Below are 12,433 nucleotides of genomic sequence, written 5' to 3'. Positions count from 1 at the left end.
TCTACGTCGATAGTTTTGCTCATGGTCCAGGATTTATGTTAATGCCTAAGACGGTGTATCGACGTACCTGTAGTAAAACAGTGGTATGCATCTGCGTTGTTTTAGTACGCTCAAGCAGAGCTTTTCTAAATTCTCCATCCCCAAGTCTGCTACCAAAGAGATGCTGCTTCCCATCGGAGTCCCTAAGTTTGACGATAAAAGGTGTTATTGAATTTGAAATAGATGTTGTTAAATAAGAAGTCATCAACTTGCGCCATAATTAGTCACGATGATGCGCCACAATAGAATAAAAACAATGCTCTCTTATATTGCAAATTACTCAATTACCAATTGATGAATCGACGATAATAAAGCGTCATGTTAAAATATAGCACAAATACTTGATCTCCATATGTACTATTAATCGCGTTTCAGCTCCATTTTCTCCATTTTCTCCAACACTCCATATTCTCAAATTTAAAACTCGTAATTATTAGATGAAAACAGCCGCATTTTTTATATTGCTTGTGATTTATTGTTGATGATATTTTTCAATAATTTTTTTGCAAAAATTAAATGATTGACATGCATAGAATATTACTACGTAAATTTTAGTTAGGTGAAATATCTCAAACTATGCCAAATGATCGTGCGCCGCATTAAGCGCTGCGCCATAAATATGCGCTTCTCCCCTATAAAAAAATTCAAGCAAAAAGTTGAGCTCATTTGTTAAAAATTGTCGAAATTTTCAAAAAGACTCCAAAGTGATCTAAGCGCTCTATAGGCTTGTCTTGGAAGAAACAAACACAAAAATCAAAATCTAATCCAACATATATTAGAATTTTAACTACGAACTGCTAAATTTCTGTAAAGAGCCTTCGAGACTCATGAAAAAAAGAGTCGAAGAACGTGGAAAAACCGTCGAATAAAGACTATTTTGGGCGATTTACCGCTATGTGAACATTTTTTATCATTGAGCTCTTCTTTTGCTCAATATTACAGATATATAATTTTTTAAATGTTCATGTAATTATGCGCAGGACTTTCAGATACAATTTATTTATCTTCTGTACAATACACTTTTTATTTAATTATTGAAACTTACATGTTAATCTTTTTTTCAATTATATAACTAATAGTTTTTTTATAATTTTACGAGATTATAAGCATCAATCAAAAGAATATTGATAATCTGAAGATATCTACAGAATATCTAAACGTGGATATTTAAACGACACAACGAAGGTACTCACGTTGAGTGCAAAATGTTTGAAAACATATTATAACATTATTACTCATGCCAATGTTTTAGAATTACCAGGTCTAATTATTAATAATATTAAAATAATAAGTAACGAGTTATTTTCGAGTCTCGAAAGTATAATGCGTTTTTCCATCCAATGGATATTGTTTGGCAGTCTGTAACATAAAAAAATATTATTTTATGTTTATTTAAAAAAGGTACTTATTAATCAAAATGTACATACCACTGGTTGATAACTGGGCAAATATAAGGTAGATAAATAACAGGATCCAAATAAAAACCCAAAAACAGAAACAAATGCCCAAAGCATGTAACCTTTAGAAAATCGAGAAGGCATTCCAGCATCATAACGATCTTCACCAAGCATATCTATCTCAGCGTGTAGCTAAAAATAATACAAACGCTTAATAATTTAGAAACGTAAAACATTTTTTTTTAATTCATTTGTATGTCATTGTGTTTTGTAAATTATGTAATATCTATCAATTTACTGATAATAATACTCTTGCCAAAATAGTGCTTTAAGATACAAGGGCCATAAGTAGCAATTTTTGGCATGGCGTAGTTTAGGGCCCGAGCGCAGCGAGGGTCCTAATAGCTGGGCCGAAAAGTGTCCTCGTCACACGAGTATCGTACATTATTCTATAGCACTGTGCTAAGTTCACATTTATGCCCCCTTTTTCGAGCCATGAGGCGCACTTTCTGGTAGCGCGAAGTGAGGTTAGAGCACGAGCGTATGCGAGTGTGATGCGACCGTAGCACTAAGGATGCTGATCTACTACTCAGGGGACGACAAGCTATACGTAAATCTTGGATAGCAATTAACGCAAATTACCCCTTGATATAACACAAGTTACTACGCATAAAACTAAAAAATCCCCTAAATGCCCTTCGACAAAATATATCAATGACGTTCATGATTGAATTGAAACAGCTATAACTTCAATTCTAGAGGATATTAGGAGTTTTTGAATATGCCAAATTTAAGGTAATTTTGTGTTCTTCGAGTTCATATAATTATGAATTGTGTTTAAGTTAATCTGGCATATTTAAAGTTCAAAAAACTGAAAAAGAAAACAACAAATGTAATTTGCAACGCGACACAAAAGTTTGCTCGTTTCGTATCGTAGATTGAGTAAAAATTATAAAAACCCCATACGAAGTTATATTGTTGAAAAGTTCTTCAAAAGACGAAAAATGTCATTCCTCGTGCGTCTTGATTGCTGCAAAATTACGCAACGCACAACTGTATAAATGTAAAACAAATATAAAAAAAATATAAAAAAAATTTTTTACGTCGTTTTACGCAAAAGACAAAATTGTAACATACAAAGTATACGAAAAAGGATCACGGTAGTGCTGTATCGTGATTTAAAATTATTATCTTTTCAAAGTTTCTTAAATGCAATCAGAAAATGGAAAAATCCTTCTAAAAAATTGTCAATTTAAAGGGGCGTAGGGTAAATGCGCCAGTTTTCGGACACTTAAGGAAAAATCTATCTTCGTTCATTTATAGAGCTTATGCATGATGTTTGAAAATTTTTTAAAAAATACCATTTGATAGAAAAAAATGTTACCTTTCGAATGGGTATGTTTACTTACCCCGAAAGTAATAACCATATTTATAAAAAATCATTAAATAAAAAAAACGCAAATCGCCTAGTTTTCGGCCACAAAATCCGATTTTCGACCACCTGAAGGCTAGTTTTCGACCACCCTTGTTTTGCTAATTTAATTTAACTAGCAAAAATCAGACGCGCTTCGTGCGCGTTGATTTTTCAATTTTGATTTTAAATAGTGTTATTTTCACCGTAGATGGCACTTTATTCTATTCCGACTCATGTCAAAAGTAACTCGACCAAACAGAAACCATTTATCGTGGCTCTGACATTTTAATTAGCTAAGTCTCATGATGATTCTTTTTTGATTCAAGCCATGGAATCTCTATAAGTATTCAGATCACCATGGGCTACTACTTTACTGATTGTCATTTATCATTGTTCAATAATTACCCATGCTGATCTCGTAAACATTTTTCCATTTTTTTTGACAGAATACCTTTCCCGTCTTGGAACATAGATTAAAGGAAGTTTTATCTCCGTTAAAAATCCTAGTTGGGTCGTCCAAGATGTCGGTACAATTCATTTCTTCTAAATAATAATGTAACCCATGAAACCAAGCCTTGATGGACTTCTCGGTCACTACTGTTCGTCGCTTTGAAATACTTTCAGACACTCGCAAGCTTAGTTGGGGGTGTCTTTTTAAAAATAATTTATACCATTTATCACCTGGTCGATTATTTAAAAATGGTGTTTTTATACGCGCGTCCTTGACAATTTTTTGAACGGTGCAAAAAAGCCGCGACTTTTTAACCGGAAAACCTATCGCACACGAATTGCGCACCCACTCCAAGATTCTATTCTCGCTTTCGAGCGTTAAAAATGGTTTGGGACCTGAAGCTTGCATCTTGCCTAGAGATCGACCGTTGATTACGTCGGACAGTGTTGTTCGAGGCACATTAAATTGTTTAAAAGCTAAGCGAATGGACATGCCCAGATTAATGCTAATAATTGCATTATCTAAATCCTCTTGATTATATTGCCGATAACTTTTTCTATTTGTAACAATTTCCATTGTAACTATATAAACGATACCTTCCTCTACAAGCGTTTGACTTAAACTGCTTAATTTGAATTTGCCACGCTAGTACATTAAAGTAATCGAACGTGCAGATTTTCCAACGATTTTTTAGGTGGTCGAAAACTGGCTTTCATTTGAATTTCGCGTTCGGCCAGAGTTCGGCCAACCCGGTCGAAAACTAGATTTTGATAGAATTCGTCTGCTAGTTGCCGACATATACCGTAAATTATTAATTTACAATTATACGATTAATGTAACGGCTTAAAACATTCGTATAAACCTTCATTATCGATAACAATTAGTTGCGATACCTATTGAATGCATTTTTTTCGTTATTACGAATAATTTGAATTGGTCATTTTTAGTGTTTTCCTTAAGAAAACAGAAAAATTTGCTTGATCGATCAGAGGCCCAAAATTAAAAATAATTATAAAATGTATACGAATGATTTGAGCACGGAAATATATTTTATACTATAATATAAGGTACCTAGAATATAATAAAAATATTAGGAAAAAGAATTTTTCATTATCAGCTTATTTTATTAAGCATTGCGTATATGGTGGCCGAGAACTGAAGGGTGGTCGGAAACAGGCGCATTTACCCTATAAGCCCTTAATTTAATAATTTTTGGTGAAATAAGAAGTTTGTTAACATCTTACTGTTTCATTAAAGTTTCTTCTATGTTCCGGATTGTCGTAAGGATAAAAAGGATCTCGTGTAGCAACACCTAAATATGGTAATTTAGGATAATCTCCATATCCATGATCATCTTTGTATGGTGTATATTCACTTTCGTGTAAATTATAGTTTTTCGCTGATCTTTTTCGTTCCTCTTCAGATTCCGGATATTGATTGGGCATCCAATCTTTATTCCAATCTAGGGATTTGAAAATAATGTTAAGATCTTTTTTCACAAATTAATAAGTAAGCAAATATTTGAAATTTAATTCAGTAGGACGCAATTGTTTTAGCCCAATAACGCTTAAAGAACACGATTTTGACATTTAACGTTACGCTCTTACCATGTCTTAATTGACACGAGAAAAAGTATGAAAACAACTTAACTGAATGGATTTGAGGCTGATATTTCCAATGGTGGTATTTAAAATTGCGTGAACTAACAATTTACAATAAGAAATTGAAAATTTATACAATCAACGTGTTTAAGGTCAAATTTTTTCATAATTTCAAGTTTTAACGTCTCAAAAAAATGTAATTTTTTCAGATTTTTTGAATGCATCATTCAGGGCTTTAGAAAAAAGTATTAAAAATTTCGAGCTTTGTAGACCTTTTTTTTTAACTTAAATTTAATTTAGGAGCGCGTGTCGCGCTCTACCTGGTAAGTATGACAGGAATTAAGTGACGACACGCCGCTACTCATATACAGCGCATAGCTTTCCATTAACTATTTTTTCGCTCTCATTTGAATTTGATAAGAGATATCGAAAATCTGATAAGCCCATCAGATTCCTTGGAAAAAATCTTTTCTTTACTTTAAACTTCTACAAAATTTTTTTTAGATTTTTCACGTGTATGAGTAATCTAGCACATTTTATCCTTGCATGAGGAAAAATTCAATAAAATTTTTCTGACATAATTTTTTAGGTGCCATTACTCTATTCATCTCTATATTACAAAAATATTTACAGTTACATTTTGAACAAATGCCGAAACTAATTTCTTGAATAATTTTTCAACTTTTTCATCATTCGATCAATAAATTTTTTTAATTGTTCAAGCCCAAAAAGATTATATTTTCAAACAAACTTTCTGCGACTTCTATTGAATATTTCTCTAAAAGACTCAATGGGAACCTTTTTGTTGTTTTTCAGGCTACCATAGAGTTTTTCAAAGAAATATTCATAGGAAGTTTCAGAGAACTTGTTTAGAAATTTCAATTATTGGCTAAAAAGTTTTCATTGATTTCATTTCTGAGAAAAAAGAATTATTATTTGAATCTCTAATTTTCTTAATTACCATTTATCAATATAATCAAAAATGTTATATCTATTTCATATATCAGTTTTTGTTTGTGTTTAAATTGACAGCTTTTTCTCAAGATCTTCAAATTTTTCAATATATTTTTCAATATATTTATAATTCTACTTCATAGGTATTTTTGTAAGTATGCCAAATTTTTTATAAATAATTTTTTTATTATAAAATAATTCTTTTCAATTATCTGAAAAAAATGTTGTTTTTATACTCTATTGGCTAGGTGCTACTATACTTTTTGATATTCAATTATTGTTAAATACTGGAAGTAATGCAGAAAATGTAGAAATTTAATAACAATTTATTAAGAAGTTTAATATAAAGTATAGACATAATGTTATTTGTAAGCAGGTAATTTTCTTTGCACTTAATGTAATGTTTTGAAGTGATTATGAAAAAACATTTTGTTCATGACATACACTAAACGAGTGGTGATTCTGTTCAATGGAACGCCGGATTTTCCTATGCTTATACACGTTCCACCACTTTCTTGGATCCAACAGAATTAGCGCTCACCTGGTGTACATAATTTTCCCACATTTTTTGAAAATCAATAAGAATCTTTGTTTATACTGTTTAGATACGGCATTTTATTTTATTTTTTTTCATGCAATTATTTCCAATTAAACATCTAAATTTTTATTAAATATATTTAGCTGTGTATTAAATAAGTTCATTATTTAGATAATTTTCTAACAATAATACAAGCTAAAGTATTTGGAAAAAATAAATATTCCAACTTTGAAAATATTATTTTGATTTTTTAACACTGCCAACGACATTTATGATGAAACTAATAGACCTGATTTTGACTTAATTAGTCTGCCTGATTACAAAAGTAACACAATAAGTTATTGTATTTTACACCATTTAATTGAGTTTTTATTCAAAGTTATCATACCGTTGCAATTTGGTGTGATTATAATTTTATAATTTTCTAGATTTAGTATTTTTAAAATGTAAATATTGGATTATTATGTTGCGAATCCAGTATTTGCATTAATAGACTCTGAAATTAACCATCACTGCAAGGAACCAATTAAAGTAATGGTTTATTGATGTCATACAAAGAGACAAGCTTTAAAAATGATATTGTTATAAAATCTAGAAATGATCATGAACTTAGCAATATTAATAATATACTGCAAATCTTTTCAAATATCATTAGCTGACTTAAATTTTATGAAATACTTAATTCATTGTCAAAATGTGAATTAATATTGAATGGCACCTTGGACGATATTTTAGAACTCAGAAACATTTTAACATTCAAATTTAATAGGTGTAGATTAGTACATGATTTTTATTGAGTTTGTGTAAGATCCACCAAATTCCACAAATGATGACTACATAAAATTTTTTGTAATGATGTACTCACGGCCTTTAAATGACACAGAAGAATGCAACCCTCTCCGAAGCATATGTGTATTAGAGAACAATCGCATGTAGCAAGTCATTTTAATTACAGTAATTTTCTATTTTGTATATCTTCGATAATATCTGAATGATAATGGCGATAAAAATGTTTAAATTTTATATAATTTCTTTTGAACGTAGAATGTATTAATTTCAGAATTGACTTTGCAGCTGTCTGCTTATTAAGGCTTTTACACGTGAATAGAAGAAAAAATTTCAAGAAGTTGCAATTAAGGGAAACTCTTCTGATTGTCACAAAGAAGTCACTTTACCATGAAGTAGCTGATTTGCTTGATGACTTGATAGTCGAAACGAAATTGGCACATTCGCTGTGGAAACTATGGACCGGAATTTTGATGCAGGATACTCTTTATCTAGTATTTCTATTTATAGCATTAAGCTGAAAAAGTGAAAAAAAATTTTTTTCATAAAACAGGCATAAGGCCTTTTTCCATACCCCATTTGAAAGTACTGTGTCCAGTTAGATACTTAAAAACACTTAAATTAACTGGTATAAGTCTATAAACCTAACAAATTTGCATGTGTGTAAGTAGTCGAAGTTGCGATCTTATGCTTAGCAATTGAGGTTGCGTCGATGGCCAATGATCCATCAAACAAAATGAAACCACATATACAACTGAATTGTGTCATGCAAACACTTGGAAACCTACGGCAAACAGCTTCTTACCCCTGAAGATTTATAGACTTATACCAGTTAATTTAAGTGTTTTTAAGTATTTAACTGGACAAAGTACTTTCAAACGGGGTATGGAAAAAGGCTCTTATGCCTATTTTATGAAAAAAAATTTTTTTCACTTTTTCAGCTAGATACCATAAATAGAAATATATAATTATTTAAGCCCCCTTTGAGACCTTAATAGATCGTAGAACAAAATAGGGGATCATCGTAACCGACTCTGCAATCGTCGCGGGCATCGTGCTGTGTTACGCGATGACCTTCTACCCTGAATGTATGAGCCGATTACCGTTTTAATCGTAACCCAGTTGAAAAAAATTGCGTGGATGTCCACGTGGATTATCCACTCTGATTCCCCGTTGATCATACAGGGATTCCTCGAGGATCGGACATTGATTCCACGTGGATCGAACATGGATCATAATACGGAAAAACGTCCACGTACCTACCTAAGCCTCGTGGATTTAAGCGGAAATCGGAATTTTTCGATAAACCCACTCGGTTTTCCGCAGAAATCTTCGGGGATATTTGATTATCCACGAGGTTTTTTGAAGTGAAATCCTCGTGAATTTTGAGTGAAAAAAAATTGTCAAGTATTTTTTTTTTTATTTAAAAATTGTTAGTAATTTTTGAAATTATTTACTTAATAATTTAGATTATTTTTAAGATTTATATAAGATTTATTTATTTGTATACTTTAGAGAAGTGAAAAAGTTCCTCAAGACCTGGGCTTGAACCGGTGATCTGTCGGTTACAAGTCCAGCTCCCTACCATTTGAGCTATTCATTATAATTATATACAAGGGCTCTCGAAGCAGTTATATTAATGAGAAGTGTGTATGCATTTTTTTCGTGTTCTTTTATATCTTATTATTTTATAGTACCACAATAGAAAAACTAGTTTTACAATATAATCACAATTTTAAAATCTTGCTTTCGCTCTTACTCTGGATGGGTACTAGATTAGGATCCGGACTAGGCCGATGACTTACTTCGGGTAGTCGTGATTTTTTTTTGATTGCGAGTACCCGAAGAGTCACCGCAAAGTTCAGTTCTGACCTGGAGCCAAAAATAGACTACCCGGATGATATTTCCTGAAGACAATTTGGCATGATTTTCACCTGATAATTTAACTGATTTTTCACCTGATTTTTTCCAGCAGGGTTATATTCAATTATCCTCGCGGATCAGTTAAAAATCCGTGACGATACACTGACGAGACCTTGCGGATCCTTTGAGCGTTCTCGCGAACAAGTCCGAAATCCACGAAGATTGAACAAAAATCAACGTGGATTATTCAATTATCCTCGTGGATCAGTTCAAAATCCGCGGTGATTCGCCGACGAAACCTCGCCCTGTTTAAAAAAAATCGCTGGATTTCCAATTGGAAAATCTAGCAGGATTGGACTGGAAATAGAACTCGATTCGACTAGAAATCGAGCTGTATTTGACTAGAAATCTAGCTCGATGTTTTACTGGAAATCCAGCTCGATTTTTAAACTGAAATCCAGCTTGATTTTTGACTAGAAATTTAGCTCGATTTTGGACTGAATGTCAATCGATTTCAGATCAAAAATCAAACTAGATTTAAGGCCAAAATTCGAGCTGGATTTTCAAAACATGAGCTAGATTTCAGATCGAAAATCGAGCTGGATTTCCAGTAAAAAATCGAGCTAGATTTCCAGTCAAATACAGCTCGATTTCTAGTCAAATCGAGTTCAATTTCCAGTCATATCCTGCTCGATTTTTCAACTGGAAATCCAGCGATTTTTTTAAACAGGGCGTGGATGTTTTGAAAAAATGCTTGCGAACAAGGCCAAAATCCACGAGGATTGAAGAAAAATCAATGTGGATCAGTGGAAAATCCGCAGCGATTGCATTTTTTTCAGACCATGATCGATCCACGTGGATATCCATGCAATTATTTTCAACTGAGAAATATTACAAAAAATTCGCGCAACTATGAAACAACTTAAATAGGTAAATCGGTTTCAATCAGAATTGATTAACACAATTCACGATTAAAACGGATTCTTTTTTTTAATCCAGTTTAATCGGGATTCTTTAGCAAGGGTATCACTGATAGTGGAAATGAATCTTGCCCGGTGGAAAAGTTGTCAGAACAATGGAAAATGTTGGCTTGAATCATTGTTATCTAGATAAATTGGGCCATTCGAAAGAGAAGATGTCTCTTATTAATTTTTTCTTGAATGCTCATTTTTTGTGTTATAGGCGAATCAAATTCAAAAAAACGCTAATTTTGCCGTTTGGATTTGGGAGCAATCGCCTCATCCATTCTCGAGAACGGATGAGGCGATTGCTCCCGAATCCACCGTTTTCGATGTCTAATAACATGAAAAGCAATAATTTCGATGTTGCCATTATTTTTTTATAATTTTTCAGACATGCCTTTATCAAGCCCTGTAGTTTTTGATTATTGTCGATAAAATCATACTTAAGATTTTACGTAAGATAAAATAAAAGCTCTTATGTACGTTCATATTAAGAACTGACATGAGAACTTATTTTAACTTTTCATTGGGGAATGTACTGGATTGACTCTCATTTCGTCCAATGAAGCAGGAATGGAAACACTAGATGCATTCGAAATTTAATTTTCTATACCGCTATGAATCAAATCCAACATTACAGGCAGTGTCTTATAATTCGAATCGTGGATCAGGCTCATAGTCAAAGAGAACCTTCATTAATTTTTCAGATCATGAAGTGGACACTAAGTGAGCGTTAATTCTGTCCGATTTAAACGAGTGGTGGAACAAAAGCATGCAATAAGGATTATTTTGCCGCTTGTAAATATGAACATGCAAATGTGGCATTTCCCGTCAACTCTCCCAGTGCCGCGCGGCGCGGCAGAATTAAGTCAAATCACTAAATTTGTAAATCGCTGTAAAAGTATTAAAATGCACCTACAGAAAAAAACGAACACATGATTTCGATGGAAAATTGCCTCAGCTTTCCGATGGTAAGGTCAGATTTTCCGAAATTTTATGCTTTACCCGGGAAAATCGCTGGGAAAACTTTAAAGTCGATTATCTCAAAAACTTCATTTTTAAGATTGTTTAAATAGTCTAGATCGAAAGATCAGGAAATTTCCCATCGATATGAAAATTTTCTAGAGAGGCGTTTTTTTATTTTAGCGAGATATAGCGAGAGAAAGAAGAAAAAACGTGGTTCTTTCGTGTCCGGCCGCCCGCGCGCGCCATTGATCACCCAAAAACCACGTTTTTTCTTCTTTCTCTCGCTATATCTCGCTAAAATAAAAAAACGCCTTTCTAGAAAATGTCTATATCGATGGGAAATTTCCTGATCTTTCGATCTAGACTATTTAAAAAAATCTTAAAAATGAAGTTTTTGAGATAATCGACTTTAAAGTTTTCCCAGCGATTTTCCCGGGTAAAGCATAAAATTTCGGAAAATCTGACCTCACCATCGGAAAGCTGAGGCAATTTCCCATCGAAATCATGTGTTTGTTTTTTTCTATAGGTGCATTTTAATACTTTTACAGCGATTTACAAATTTAGTGATTTGACTTAATTCTGCCGCGCCGCGCGGCACTGGGAGAGTTGACGTGAAATGCCACAAATATGAAACATGTAAATATGAAGCTCTTTCAAAATAAGTGAAGGGGGGTTATATATGATTCACGGGCTATTTCTATTTGCCCCCTTGAGCCCCGTACCACCACCAAGCGGAAGAATAACCCTCATTCCATTGGACAGAATTACCACACCTAGTGAAGAAGATATATTGTATTTGTCTCCTTTGAGGAACATGGCACACGTGTTATATTTTAATATCTTAAATTGTTCTGTATGAGATGTAATACAGATACATAATTTTTAGAAAAATATAAATTACTGAAAACTAAACAGGAAAATATAATAAATTCACGCGAAACAGAAGAACTTCTGAAATGTTTTTTATTACAAAAAATATTTTTGAATGTTGAGAAAATCGCTACCAAAAAAAAGTTTATTCTAATGTTATCATTATGTTTAGAGCAGATTTCTGAAAAAAAGCTCGTTTATATTTATTATTCATAGTAACACTATTGTACCTTAAAACCCTTATAAAAATTTCCAATAGGATCCCGCGAAATTCCTATTGGAATCCTATAGGACTCCTGTAGGAATTTCGCGAGATCCTATAGGAAATTTTTATAAGGGAATTAATAATTCAAATTGAACTCGATTTATTCGAAAATTTTTTTAATTGCGTATTAAATTGTTTAGATAAGAATTATTTTCATATCTTTTAAAATGATTTTTTGTTCTTCAAAATTGTGTTGTGAATCATCATATTTTAAAATCGATATTATCTTCCTTATTCATGTCCCGACCTTAACGGTCCAATTCGCAGTTTTTTGTTTCTGTTTTAAATAAGTTGTAAAGACATTTATCTTTTAAGACTGGCGTTTTT

The 12,433-nt window shown here is 32.5% G+C and overlaps 1 protein-coding gene across 1 annotated transcript; it reads right to left on the bottom strand.

Annotated features, from left to right (window-relative positions):
- Positions 1-1,009: 1,009 nt before the first annotated feature.
- Positions 1,010-7,500, bottom strand: LOC106657915 (NADH dehydrogenase [ubiquinone] 1 beta subcomplex subunit 8, mitochondrial). Its single transcript, XM_014379622.2, has 4 exons — positions 7,260-7,500; positions 4,546-4,763; positions 1,467-1,628; positions 1,010-1,398 (listed from the first exon to the last, which is right to left on the bottom strand). Exons 1-4 carry the CDS (start codon positions 7,336-7,338, stop codon positions 1,339-1,341), a joined length of 519 nt encoding a protein of 172 aa, XP_014235108.1. The 5' UTR covers positions 7,339-7,500; the 3' UTR covers positions 1,010-1,338.
- Positions 7,501-12,433: the final 4,933 nt, after the last annotated feature.

Source organism: Trichogramma pretiosum, unplaced genomic scaffold, assembly GCF_000599845.2.
Source record: "Trichogramma pretiosum strain Unisexual culture from Peru unplaced genomic scaffold, Tpre_2.0 scaffold67, whole genome shotgun sequence".
NCBI lineage: Eukaryota > Metazoa > Arthropoda > Insecta > Hymenoptera > Trichogrammatidae > Trichogramma > Trichogramma pretiosum.
The sequence above is the reverse complement of the archived record's forward strand: the minus strand, read 5'-3'. Positions and strand labels throughout refer to the sequence as shown.

Excerpts from the sequence above, each read along its gene's own strand:
- LOC106657915 (XM_014379622.2), bottom strand. The coding sequence starts at position 7,338 with ATGACTTGCTACATGCGATTGTTCTCTAATACACATATGCTTCGGAGA. Across the intron at positions 4,764-7,259 it reads TTCTGTGTCATTTAAAGGCC|ATTGGAATAAAGATTGGATG; the intron begins GTGAGTACATCA and ends TCAAATCCCTAG. Across the intron at positions 1,399-1,466 it reads TGCCCAGTTATCAACCAGTG|ACTGCCAAACAATATCCATT; the intron begins GTATGTACATTT and ends TTTATGTTACAG.